At 42.4% G+C, this 12,570-nt stretch overlaps 4 protein-coding genes across 4 annotated transcripts in view; all 4 read right to left on the reverse strand.

Moving 5' to 3' along the window:
* LOC110504859 (protocadherin alpha-C2) overlaps positions 1-2,886 on the reverse strand; it is a 187,298-nt gene extending 184,412 nt beyond the window's left edge. The window contains exon 1 of the mRNA XM_036969644.1: positions 256-2,886. Coding sequence (XP_036825539.1) covers positions 256-2,616 — 2,361 coding nt within the window. The 5' untranslated portion in view covers positions 2,617-2,886. The remainder of the gene's footprint in view (positions 1-255) is intronic.
* Positions 2,887-3,401: 515 nt separating this feature from the next.
* On the reverse strand, positions 3,402-6,067 carry LOC110487716 (protocadherin alpha-3). Its single transcript, XM_036970088.1, has one exon. The coding sequence runs from the start codon at positions 5,787-5,789 to the stop codon at positions 3,402-3,404; it is 2,388 nt and encodes a 795-aa protein (XP_036825983.1). The 5' UTR covers positions 5,790-6,067.
* Positions 6,068-6,574: 507 nt separating this feature from the next.
* On the reverse strand, positions 6,575-9,134 carry LOC118946035 (protocadherin alpha-3-like). Its single transcript, XM_036970089.1, has one exon. It carries the CDS (start codon positions 8,960-8,962, stop codon positions 6,575-6,577), a length of 2,388 nt encoding a protein of 795 aa, XP_036825984.1. The 5' UTR covers positions 8,963-9,134.
* A 660-nt stretch (positions 9,135-9,794) lies between these two features.
* LOC118946036 (protocadherin alpha-8-like) lies at positions 9,795-12,345 on the reverse strand. Its single transcript, XM_036970090.1, has one exon. It carries the CDS (start codon positions 12,177-12,179, stop codon positions 9,795-9,797), a length of 2,385 nt encoding a protein of 794 aa, XP_036825985.1. The 5' UTR covers positions 12,180-12,345.
* Between the last annotated feature and the right edge of the window lie 225 nt (positions 12,346-12,570).

The following is a 12,570-nucleotide window of genomic DNA, read 5'->3' on the forward strand; positions in this document are numbered from 1 at the left end:
AGAACACATTCAAATAGGATGGCAGAGTCGAGCTTTCAACAAAAACAATTACTGTTTAATTCAGCACCACTAGAGTGGACAGCAACCACATACAATATACATTATGCACAGAAAACCTGTTTGTAGACAATTGAGTCATGTTGGGACCTGGTTTTGACTACTCAACTACTTGAAGGGAGAGATCTGCATATCTCACAAACACACCCATATAAAGCGACCAACAAACACAAGAGATTATGCATGCACATAGCTCACCTCTCCAGAAGCTCTCCTCTTGTGGTCAGGTACCACTAGAGTATTCCCATTGCTGCCCGGGACTATAGTAGAACCTATACTCATTCTGGGTCCAACTAACATGTACCGTTTGTCTCCGGATCGGTACTGGATGCTGTGGCACAGTGTCCCGTCGTAATTCACATCTTGTAAATACTTGGAGGAATCGTCTGGGGCTTTGGAGCACTGCATGACAATCAACACGATGATACTGATGATAAAAAGTGCTGAAACTGACATCAAAGTTATGATCAAATAAAATGTAACGCTGTTCTCCTCCTCGTCTTTTACTGCACTTTTAACATCAGAAGCTGCAAAAGCCTCTTTGGGCTCCACAACGTTGATAATCACAGTAGCTGTTGCTGAGAGTGAAACGTTCCCATTGTCTTTTACCAGTATGACCAGTTTATGCTCAGCCTCGTCTGTCTCTGTGAATGACCGAAGTGTCCTTATCTGTCCTGTATAACGGTCCAAGGCAAAGAGACTGTGGTCAGTAACTTCCTGCAGTGAAAATAATAACCAGCCGTTATATCCTATATCAGCGTCATAGGCTCTCACTTTAGTCACCAAATGGCCTGCGTTCACATTGCGGGGAATCTCCTCCATACCTTCAGCGGAACCGTTAGCGCTGACTGGATACAAGATCAGAGGAGCGTTGTCGTTCTGATCCAGTATGAACACGTTTATTGTGACGTTGCTGCTTAGTGACGGAGTTCCAGAGTCTGTAGCTACAACTCGGAATTGGAATGTTTTGAAGGTTTCAAAGTCAAAGCTTTTTAGAGCGGAAACGAGTCCATTATCAGAATTGATATTCAGGAAAGATGTCATATCATTCTGTGTCCCTTCACCTCTAACAACGTGATATGAAATCGCAGCATTTTCATTCAAGTCTTTATCTGTTGCGGTTACAGAGAATATGGATGCACCGGGGGCGTTATTTTCCAGTAAGTACAGCTCAATAGGGTTTTGAGAGAATTCTGGGCTGTTATCGTTCACATCTGATATCTGGACTTTCAGAATTTTAAATGTGGACAGAGGAGGCTGACCACAGTCAGTGGCTGTTATTATGATGTCATAATGGGAGACGAGTTCACGATCCAAGCGCGTTTTGGTCACTAAAGAGTACATATTATCCTGAAAGGAAGGTTTTAACTCAAAGGGTACATCTCCTAACAGACTACACAACACTTTTCCATTAATACCAGAGTCTTTATCTGTGACACTGATGAGAGAAATAACAGTTCCTGGTTTGGACTCTTCAGACACGGTATTAGAGAGGGATGTTACATCAATTTCTGGCTCATTGTCATTAATATCGATTATCTTTATGATCACTCTACATTCCACAGTCAGTGGAGGTTGTCCTTTGTCCGAGGCCTGAACATCTAGTTTATACACCTCTGTGTCCTCGAAGTCCACCTCACCTTTAACTCTAATGTCTCCAGTTAGCCTATCCAGTTCAAACATATCATAGACTTTTCTCCTTAAGGTTTTACCCAGGCTGAACTCAACCTCACTATTACTTCCCTCATCTGCATCAGTTGCATTTACTCTAATAACAACTGTACCAACTCCAACGTTTTCTTGTATCCTAACATTATATGTATCCTGACTAAAGACGGGACGGTTATCATTACTATCTAGAACAACAATTGTAACATTTAGCGTGCCTGATCTTTGAGGAATACCTCCATCTATCGCTGTTAGGAGAAGCGTGTAATTGTGGTTTTGTTCCCTATCTAGCGACTTCTTTAAAACTAAAAACGGTATTTTGTCCTCGTCGCTTTGCCGCACATCGATTTCAAAATGATCATTTGATGTTACTTTGTAAGCCCAAATAGAATTTTTTCCGACGTCAGGGTCACGCGCTGCATGTATTTGGAAGCGCGTCCCCATAGAGGTGTGCTCCGCTATATCAAATTGCTGCTCCTTCTCTGGAAAACTGGGAGAATTGTCATTCACATCAGTTACTTCTACACCTACATAATGGATTTCTAAAGGGTTTTCAACAACGATTTTCAGGTTTATTAAACAAGCGCTGTTGCCATCACAGAGTTCCTCTCTGTCGACATTCGTATGAACATACAAGACGCCATTGTTCTGATTAACCTGGAAAAGAGCGTCCTTAGATCCAGAAACGATACGAAACCGCCTCTCCAACAAAGTACTGACGTCAAGACCCAAATCCTTAGCAACATTTCCAACAACGGATCCCTCTTTCACCTCCTCTGGAATAGAGTACCTTATCTGAGCCGAAACCTGCTCCACGAAGCACAGCAGCAAAGAGAAACGCAGAGCAACACACCAGTACTCCCATCTGCGCCTTTGTCCTCCGTCTCCCATCGTTAAACAATCAAACTCTGTTGTCAATGAGAAATTACAATCCTAATGATCAGATGGCAAAGTCGTAATGATCCATACCGAATCCAATCGGTCAGCAAACCGGGGAAAAAAGTATTTGTCTGAAATAGCACGCCTTGATTTGATGTCCCCAAGACTCTCTCTGTATCTGCGGGGAACTAAACAGCACAGAGAGGGGCAGGGCCTAGTATAACAGTACCAGAAAGTCTCCTTGTGTTATACTGACACACTGCGGACCGATCTACCGTTGACCATGAGTACATACGGCTCGAGAACGAAAATACCTTTCTGTATTAGAATCAGCAAATTAACCAGCACTATATTACAGTTACAGGCGTGTGACGATGAAAGGTTTAGTGGGAGTAAAATGAAAAGGACTGGGACTAAATGAATGTGGAGGTCTACAGATGTAAAAGACAGGCATGGTACATACACGATTGCAAAGAAAAACAATGATCTTGTAAATCAGCACCACAGGGGGTGGACAGCAACTGCATGAACGAGTTCAGTTCTCCATTACGCACAGAAAAGCAGTTTGTAGACAGGGAAATTACACTCACGTGTCATGTTGGGACCTAGTTTTTGACTAATCAGTCAACGTTTTCAAATATCAGCATATCTCATGCCCATATAAACAAAAAACAATTTCAAGAGACTTATCACTAATTCAGCGCCATCAAGGTAGATAGTAAGCGCTTAATCTTCAGGCATACATCTCATTACGCACGATAAATACATTCAAATAACCAGCCATATGCTTTCAAAGTTTAATGCTCAAAGACAGTTCTTACCTCTCCAGAAGCTCTCCTCCTATTTTCAGGTACCACTAGAGTATTCCCATTGCTGCCCGGGACAATAGTAGAACCTATACTCATTCTGGGTCCAACTAACATGTACCGTTTGTCTCCGGATCGGTACTGGATGCTGTGGCACAGTGTCCCGTCGTAATTCACATCTTGTAAATACTTGGAGGAATCGTCTGGGGCTTTGGAGCACTGCATTACAATCAACACGATGATACTGATGATAAAAAGTGCTGAAACTGACATCAAAGTTATGATCAAATAAAATGTAACGCTGTTCTCCTCCTCCTCTTTTACTGCGCTTTTAATATCAGAAGCTGCAAAAGCCTCTTTGGGCTCCACAACGTTGATAATCACAGTAGCTGTTGCTGAGAGTGAAACGTTCCCATTGTCTTTTACCAGTATGACCAGTTTATGCTCAGTCTCGTCTGTCTCTGTGAATGACCGAAGTGTCCTTATCTGTCCTGTATAGCGGTCCAAGGCAAAGAGACTGTGGTCAGTAACTTCCTGCAGTGAAAATAATAACCAGCCGTTATATCCTATATCAGCGTCATAGGCTCTCACTTTAGTCACCAAATGGCCTGCGTTCACATTGCGGGGAATCTCCTCCACACCTGCAGCGGAACCGTTAGCGCTGACTGGATACAAGATCACTGGAACGTTGTCGTTCTGATCCAGAATGAACACGTTTATTGTGACGTTGCTGCTTAGTGACGGAGTTCCTGAGTCTGTAGCTACAACTTGGAATTTAAATGTTTTGAGGGTTTCAAAGTCAAAGCTTTTTAGAGCGGAAACGAGTCCATTGCCAGAATTGATATTCAGGAAAGATGCAATAACATTTTGTGTCCCTTCACCTCTAACAATGTGATATGAAATTGCTGCATTTTCATTTAAGTCTTTATCAGAGGCGCTTACAGAGAATATGGACGCACCAGGGGCGTTATTTTCCAGTAAGTACAGCTCAATAGGGTTTTGGGAGAATTCTGGGCTATTATCGTTCACATCTGATATCTGGACGTTCAGAGTGTTGAATGTGGACAGAGGAGGCTGACCACAGTCAGTGGCTGTTATAGTGATGTCATAATGGGACACGAGTTCTCTGTCTAAACGGCCCTTTGTGACGACAGAATAAACGTTTTCTTTATATGATGACTTTAACTCAAATGGCACGTCTTCAGATATACTAGCAAGCACTTTAGCATTAATACCGGAATCTTTATCTGTCACACTGATGAGAGAAATAACAGTTCCTGGTTTAGAAACTTCAGACACCGTCTTAGAGAGGGACGTAACACCAATAGATGGTTTATTGTCATTTACATCAGTTATCTTTATAATAACTCGACAGTCAACAGTCAGTGGAGGTTGGCCTTTATCAGACGCCTCTATATTTAACCTGTACACCTCATTATCCTCGAAATCTACTGGACCTTTAACCCGAATATCTCCAGTGAGGCTATCCAGTTCAAATATGTCATATACTCCACGCTTTAAATTCCTACCAAGTGTATATTCAACTTCTCCATTTGATCCATGGTCTGTATCAGTTGCGTTAACCCTTACTACAATCCTACCGATATCAGCATTTTCCTGTAACGTCACTGAGTAGACGTCTTGGCTACATACAGGTTGATTATCATTTGTATCAAGGACTGTGACAGTGATGTTCAGAGTACCTGTTCCAGGTGGATTCCCCCCATCCAATGCTGTCAATAGTAATACATGTTTGGTCTTCAGTTCCCTATCTAAGGCTTTCTGTAAAACCAAAAAAGGGATTTTATAACCTTCCCCGCTATCTCGCAGCTCTAAATCAAAATGCTCGTTTTGATTTAATTTATAGGTACGTACTGAATTTATGCCATAGTCCAAATCACGCGCAGCCTGGAGTTCAAAACGAGCCCCTGGCAATTTATTCTCAGCTATTTTGATGTGTATATCTTTCTCGGAGAAGCTGGGGGTATGGTCGTTTATGTCTGTTATTTCTACACCTACGTAATGGACTTCTAACGGGTTTTCAACAATGATCTCTAGATCTATCACACATGCAACATTTCCGACACAAAGCTCCTCTCTGTCAATATTCTTATGAACATACAAGACGCCATTGTTCTGATTAACCTGGAAAAGAGCGTCCTTAGATCCAGAAACGATACGAAACCGCCTCTCCAACAAAGTACTGACGTCAAGACCCAAATCCTTAGCAACATTTCCAACAACGGATCCCTCTTTCACCTCCTCTGGAATAGAGTACCTTATCTGAGCCGAAACCTGCTCCACGAAGCACAGCAGCAAAGAGAAACGCAGAGCAACACACCAGTACTCCCATCTGCGCCTTTGTCCTCCGTCTCCCATCGTTAAACAATCAAACTCTGTTGTCAATGAGAAATTACAATCCTAATGATCAGATGGCAAAGTCGTAATGATCCATACCGAATCCAATCGGTCAGCAAACCGGGGAAAAAAGTATTTGTCTGAAATAGCACGCCTTGATTTGATGTCCCCAAGACTCTCTCTGTATCTGCGGGGAACTAAACAGCACAGAGAGGGGCAGGGCCTAGTATAACAGTACCAGAAAGTCTCCTTGTGTTATACTGACACACTGCGGACCGATCTACCGTTGACCATGAGTACATACGGCTCGAGAACGAAAATACCTTTCTGTATTAGAATCAGCAAATTAACCAGCACTATATTACAGTTACAGGCGTGTGACGATGAAAGGTTTAGTGGGAGTAAAATGAAAAGGACTGGGACTAAATGAATGTGGAGGTCTACAGATGTAAAAGACAGGCATGGTACATACACGATTGCAAAGAAAAACAATGATCTTGTAAATCAGCACCACAGGGGGTGGACAGCAACTGCATGAACGAGTTCAGTTCTCCATTACGCACAGAAAAGCAGTTTGTAGACAGGGAAATTACACTCACGTGTCATGTTGGGACCTAGTTTTTGACTAATCAGTCAACGTTTTCAAATATCAGCATATCTCATGCCCATATAAACAAAAAACAATTTCAAGAGACTTATCACTAATTCAGCGCCATCAAGGTAGATAGTAAGCGCTTAATCTTCAGGCATACATCTCATTACGCACGATAAATACATTCAAATAACCAGCCATATGCTTTCAAAGTTTAATGCTCAAAGACAGTTCTTACCTCTCCAGAAGCTCTCCTCCTATTTTCAGGTACCACTAGAGTATTCCCATTGCTGCCCGGGACAATAGTAGAACCTATACTCATTCTGGGTCCAACTAACATGTACCGTTTGTCTCCGGATCGGTACTGGATGCTGTGGCACAGTGTCCCGTCGTAATTCACATCTTGTAAATACTTGGAGGAATCGTCTGGGGCTTTGGAGCACTGCATTACAATCAACACGATGATACTGATGATAAAAAGTGCTGAAACTGACATCAAAGTTATGATCAAATAAAATGTAACGCTGTTCTCCTCCTCCTCTTTTACTGCGCTTTTAATATCAGAAGCTGCAAAAGCCTCTTTGGGCTCCACAACGTTGATAATCACAGTAGCTGTTGCTGAGAGTGAAACGTTCCCATTGTCTTTTACCAGTATGACCAGTTTATGCTCAGTCTCGTCTGTCTCTGTGAATGACCGAAGTGTCCTTATCTGTCCTGTATAGCGGTCCAAGGCAAAGAGACTGTGGTCAGTAACTTCCTGCAGTGAAAATAATAACCAGCCGTTATATCCTATATCAGCGTCATAGGCTCTCACTTTAGTCACCAAATGGCCTGCGTTCACATTGCGGGGAATCTCCTCCACACCTGCAGCGGAACCGTTAGCGCTGACTGGATACAAGATCACTGGAACGTTGTCGTTCTGATCCAGAATGAACACGTTTATTGTGACGTTGCTGCTTAGTGACGGAGTTCCTGAGTCTGTAGCTACAACTTGGAATTTAAATGTTTTGAGGGTTTCAAAGTCAAAGCTTTTTAGAGCGGAAACGAGTCCATTGCCAGAATTGATATTCAGGAAAGATGCAATAACATTTTGTGTCCCTTCACCTCTAACAATGTGATATGAAATTGCTGCATTTTCATTTAAGTCTTTATCAGAGGCGCTTACAGAGAATATGGACGCACCAGGGGCGTTATTTTCCAGTAAGTACAGCTCAATAGGGTTTTGGGAGAATTCTGGGCTATTATCGTTCACATCTGATATCTGGACGTTCAGAGTGTTGAATGTGGACAGAGGAGGCTGACCACAGTCAGTGGCTGTTATAGTGATGTCATAATGGGACACGAGTTCTCTGTCTAAACGGCCCTTTGTGACGACAGAATAAACGTTTTCTTTATATGATGACTTTAACTCAAATGGCACGTCTTCAGATATACTAGCAAGCACTTTAGCATTAATACCGGAATCTTTATCTGTCACACTGATGAGAGAAATAACAGTTCCTGGTTTAGAAACTTCAGACACCGTCTTAGAGAGGGACGTAACACCAATAGATGGTTTATTGTCATTTACATCAGTTATCTTTATAATAACTCGACAGTCAACAGTCAGTGGAGGTTGGCCTTTATCAGACGCCTCTATATTTAACCTGTACACCTCATTATCCTCGAAATCTACTGGACCTTTAACCCGAATATCTCCAGTGAGGCTATCCAGTTCAAATATGTCATATACTCCACGCTTTAAATTCCTACCAAGTGTATATTCAACTTCTCCATTTGATCCATGGTCTGTATCAGTTGCGTTAACCCTTACTACAATCCTACCGATATCAGCATTTTCCTGTAACGTCACTGAGTAGACGTCTTGGCTACATACAGGTTGATTATCATTTGTATCAAGGACTGTGACAGTGATGTTCAGAGTACCTGTTCCAGGTGGATTCCCCCCATCCAATGCTGTCAATAGTAATACATGTTTGGTCTTCAGTTCCCTATCTAAGGCTTTCTGTAAAACCAAAAAAGGGATTTTATAACCTTCCCCGCTATCTCGCAGCTCTAAATCAAAATGCTCGTTTTGATTTAATTTATAGGTACGTACTGAATTTATGCCATAGTCCAAATCACGCGCAGCCTGGAGTTCAAAACGAGCCCCTGGCAATTTATTCTCAGCTATTTTGATGTGTATATCTTTCTCGGAGAAGCTGGGGGTATGGTCGTTTATGTCTGTTATTTCTACACCTACGTAATGGACTTCTAACGGGTTTTCAACAATGATCTCTAGATCTATCACACATGCAACATTTCCGACACAAAGCTCCTCTCTGTCAATATTCTTATGAACATACAAGACGCCATTGTTCTGATTAACCTGGAAAAGAGCGTCCTTAGATCCAGAAACGATACGAAACCGCCTCTCCAACAAAGTACTGACGTCAAGACCCAAATCCTTAGCAACATTTCCAACAACGGATCCCTCTTTCACCTCCTCTGGAATAGAGTACCTTATCTGAGCCGAAACCTGCTCCACGAAGCACAGCAGCAAAGAGAAACGCAGAGCAACACACCAGTACTCCCATCTGCGCCTTTGTCCTCCGTCTCCCATCGTTAAATATAAAATGAAACACAATCCTCAATGAAAAAATACAATCCTGAAGATCAGATGGCAAACGGGGTTCTATCCACACTTTATCCAATGTTTCATCAGCGAAATAGAAGACAATCCTTTATGTCTATCGTCTTGTTCTAATGTCCGCCCCGACCTATGTACGGAACGAAATAACCCAGAGAGGGGCAGGGCCTATTCTACAAAGCACCAGTCAGTCAGTCACCTTGTGTTATACTGACACCCAGCGCTCCGAGCTCCTGTTTACCACTGTAGACTGCATTGTTTTGTACATACATTTGCTTGTGACTATTTGTATTGATAAAAGCACCAGTTGAAATGGGTCCATTTTTTTCATTTAACCTTTATTTAACTAGGCAAATCAGATAAGAACGAATTCTTATTTACAATGATGGCCTACCCCGGACAACGATGGGCCAATTGTACGCCGCCCTATGGGACTCCCAATCACGTCCGGATGTGATACAGCCGGGATTCGAACCAGGATGCAGTGCCTTAGAACGCTGCACCATTCGGGAGCCCTTAAGAATAGCAATGTAAAAGGGTGAGGAAAGGTCGAGGAAGAATATAAAATGGTATGGAACAGTAGGCTACTAAGATGATGTAGAGGATTGGCCAACACACTTAAAAAAGAAGAGAAGGCAACAACACCCGTTCAACGGAAAACAATGAATGTACATATCAGCACCACTAGAGATTACCTCAACCGCACCAGCCATTATGCACAGAAATGCCGTTTGTAGAAAAAGGAGTGTTGCTGTATCATCATATTTCCCAAACACCCATATAAGCCAAAAACAAGCACATAAGATTATAAATGCACATAGCTCACCTCTCCAGAAGCACTCCTCCTGTGTTCAGGTACCACTAGAGTATTCCCATTGCTGCCCGGGACTATAGTAGAACCTATACTCATTCTGGGTCCAACTAACATGTACCGTTTGTCTCCGGATCGGTACTGGATGCTGTGGCACAGTGTCCCGTCGTAATTCACATCTTGTAAATACTTGGAGGAATCGTCTGGGGCTTTGGAGCACTGCATGACAATCAACACGATGATACTGATGATAAAAAGTGCTGAAACTGACACCAAAGTTATGATCAAATAAAATGTAACGCTGTTCTCCTCCTCGTCTTTTACTGCGCTTTTAACATCAGAAGCTGCAAAAGCCTCTTTGGGCTCCACAACGTTGATAATCACAGTAGCTGTTGCTGAGAGTGAAACGTTCCCATTGTCTTTTACCAGTATGACCAGTTTATGCTCAGCCTCGTCTGTCTCTGTGAATGACCGAAGTGTCCTTATCTGTCCTGTATAGCGGTCCAAAGCAAAGAGACTGTGGTCAGTAACTTCCTGCAGTGAAAATAATAACCAGCCGTTATATCCTATATCAGCGTCATAGGCTCTCACTTTAGTCACCAGATGGCCTGCGTTCACATTGCGGGGAATCTCCTCCACACCTTCAGCGGAACCATTATTACTAACTGGATACAAGATCACTGGAGCGTTGTCGTTCTGATCCAGAATGAACACGTTTATTGTGACCTTGCTGCTTAGTGACGGAGTTCCAGAGTCTGTAGCTACAACTTGGAATTGGAATGTTTTGAGGGTTTCAAAGTCAAAGCTTTTTAGAGCGGAAATATGTCCATTATCAGAATTGATATTCAGGAAAGATGCAATAACATTTTGTGTCCCTTCACCTCTAACAATGTGATATGAAATTGCTGCATTTTCATTTAAGTCTTTATCAGAGGCGCTTACAGAGAATATGGACCCACCAGGGGCGTTATTTTCCAGTAAGTACAGCTCAAGAGGGTTTTGGGAGAACTCTGGGCTGTTATCGTTCACATCTGATATCTGGACGTTCAGAGTGTTGACTGTGGACAGAGGAGGCTGACCACAGTCCGTGGCTGTTATAGTGATGTCATAATGGGAGACGAGTTCTCGATCTAATCGTCCTATTGTGACGACAGAATACGCATTGTCCTGAAATGATGGTTTTAATTCAAATGGGACGTCCTCGGATATTGTTAATAGGACTTTGCCGTTGTTACCGGAGTCTGTATCCGTTACGCTAATGAGAGATATGACTGTCCCAGACTTTGAGTCCTCGGATATCATGTTAGACAGTGACGTCACCTCTATTTCTGGTTTATTGTCGTTTACATCCGTTATCTTGATGACAACTCTACAGTCGACTGATAGTGGGGGTTGTCCGTTGTCAGAGGCTTGCACTGTTAATTTGTAAACCTCATTCTCTTCAAAGTCTACTGGACCTATGACACGAATTTCACCAGTAAGACTGTTCAAATTAAATATGTCATGGACTTTGCGCTTTATGTTTCTACCAAGTGCATATTCAACTTCACCATTTTGACCTTCGTCTGTGTCAGTGGCGTTTATGTTTAAAACGGTTGTTCCAATAGGTGCATTTTCCTGGATAGTAACAGAATAGATATCTTTACCACAAACGGGTCGATTGTCATTGACATCAACAACTGTAACCGTAATATTTAGTGTACCTGATCTCGGAGGATTGGCTCCATCTATTGCTGTTAAAATGAATGAGTGGTTTGTGTTTTGTTCTCTATCAATAGCCTTCCTTAAGATTAAAAACGGAACTTTGTCTTCGTCTCCATTATCAATTAATTCCAACTCGAAATGAGGATTACTACTTAATACGTACATGCGCACAGAGTTCAATCCAACATCTGCATCCCGTGCAGTCTGGAGTTCAAAGCGCGTATCAGGAAGGGTATTTTCCGCTATCTCTAAGTGCAGATCCTTTTCAGTAAAACTGGGCGAGTGATCATTAACATCCGTTATTTCTACACCTACATAATGAATCTCTAAAGGGTTTTCAACAGCGATTTTCAGGTTTATCAGACAAGCGCCAGTGCCATCACAGAGCTCCTCTCTGTCGATATTCTTATGAACATACAAGACGCCATTGTTTTGATTAACCTGGAAAAGAGCGTCATTAGATCCAGAAACGATACGAAACCGCCTCTCCACCAAAGTACTAACGTCAAGACCCAAATCCTTAGCAACATTTCCAACAACGGATCCCTCTTTCACCTCCTCTGGAATAGAGTACCTTATCTGAGCCGAAACCTGCTCCACGAAGCACAGCAGCAAAGAGAAACGCAGAGCAACACACCAGTATTCCCATCTGCGCCTTTGTCCTCCGTCTCCCATCGTTAAACAGCGGAACAAAAACACTGTCCTCAATGAAAAAAAAAATATTATCCTAATATTCAGATAGACAAGTCGTTATTATCCATACTGTATCCAATATTTCAGCACCGGAAAAGAATACGGTTCTCTCTGTCCAACATATCAGGGTTTTCGGATTTCTGCTCAGCTCTCTCTAGAACAAACCAAATGAGATAGAAGCAGAACAAAACAGCCCAGAGAGGGGCAAGGCCTATAGTACATAGCACCAAACAGTATCATTGTGCTACACTGGCACCCTGTGGGCTGGGATTCCATCCACAATATATGAGCTCCGAGAGATTACATACCAATAAATATGCATACATTAGCTATCAAATAACGAGAACAAACAAATTGAGATGGAAGGTGAGCA

Source organism: Oncorhynchus mykiss, chromosome 31, assembly GCF_013265735.2.
Source record: "Oncorhynchus mykiss isolate Arlee chromosome 31, USDA_OmykA_1.1, whole genome shotgun sequence".
In the NCBI taxonomy this organism is placed as follows: Eukaryota; Metazoa; Chordata; class Actinopteri; order Salmoniformes; family Salmonidae; genus Oncorhynchus; species Oncorhynchus mykiss.

Excerpts from the sequence above, each read along its gene's own strand:
- LOC118946035 (XM_036970089.1), bottom strand. The coding sequence starts at position 8,962 with ATGGGAGACGGAGGACAAAGGCGCAGATGGGAGTACTGGTGTGTTGCT.
- LOC118946036 (XM_036970090.1), bottom strand. The coding sequence starts at position 12,179 with ATGGGAGACGGAGGACAAAGGCGCAGATGGGAATACTGGTGTGTTGCT.
- LOC110487716 (XM_036970088.1), bottom strand. The coding sequence starts at position 5,789 with ATGGGAGACGGAGGACAAAGGCGCAGATGGGAGTACTGGTGTGTTGCT.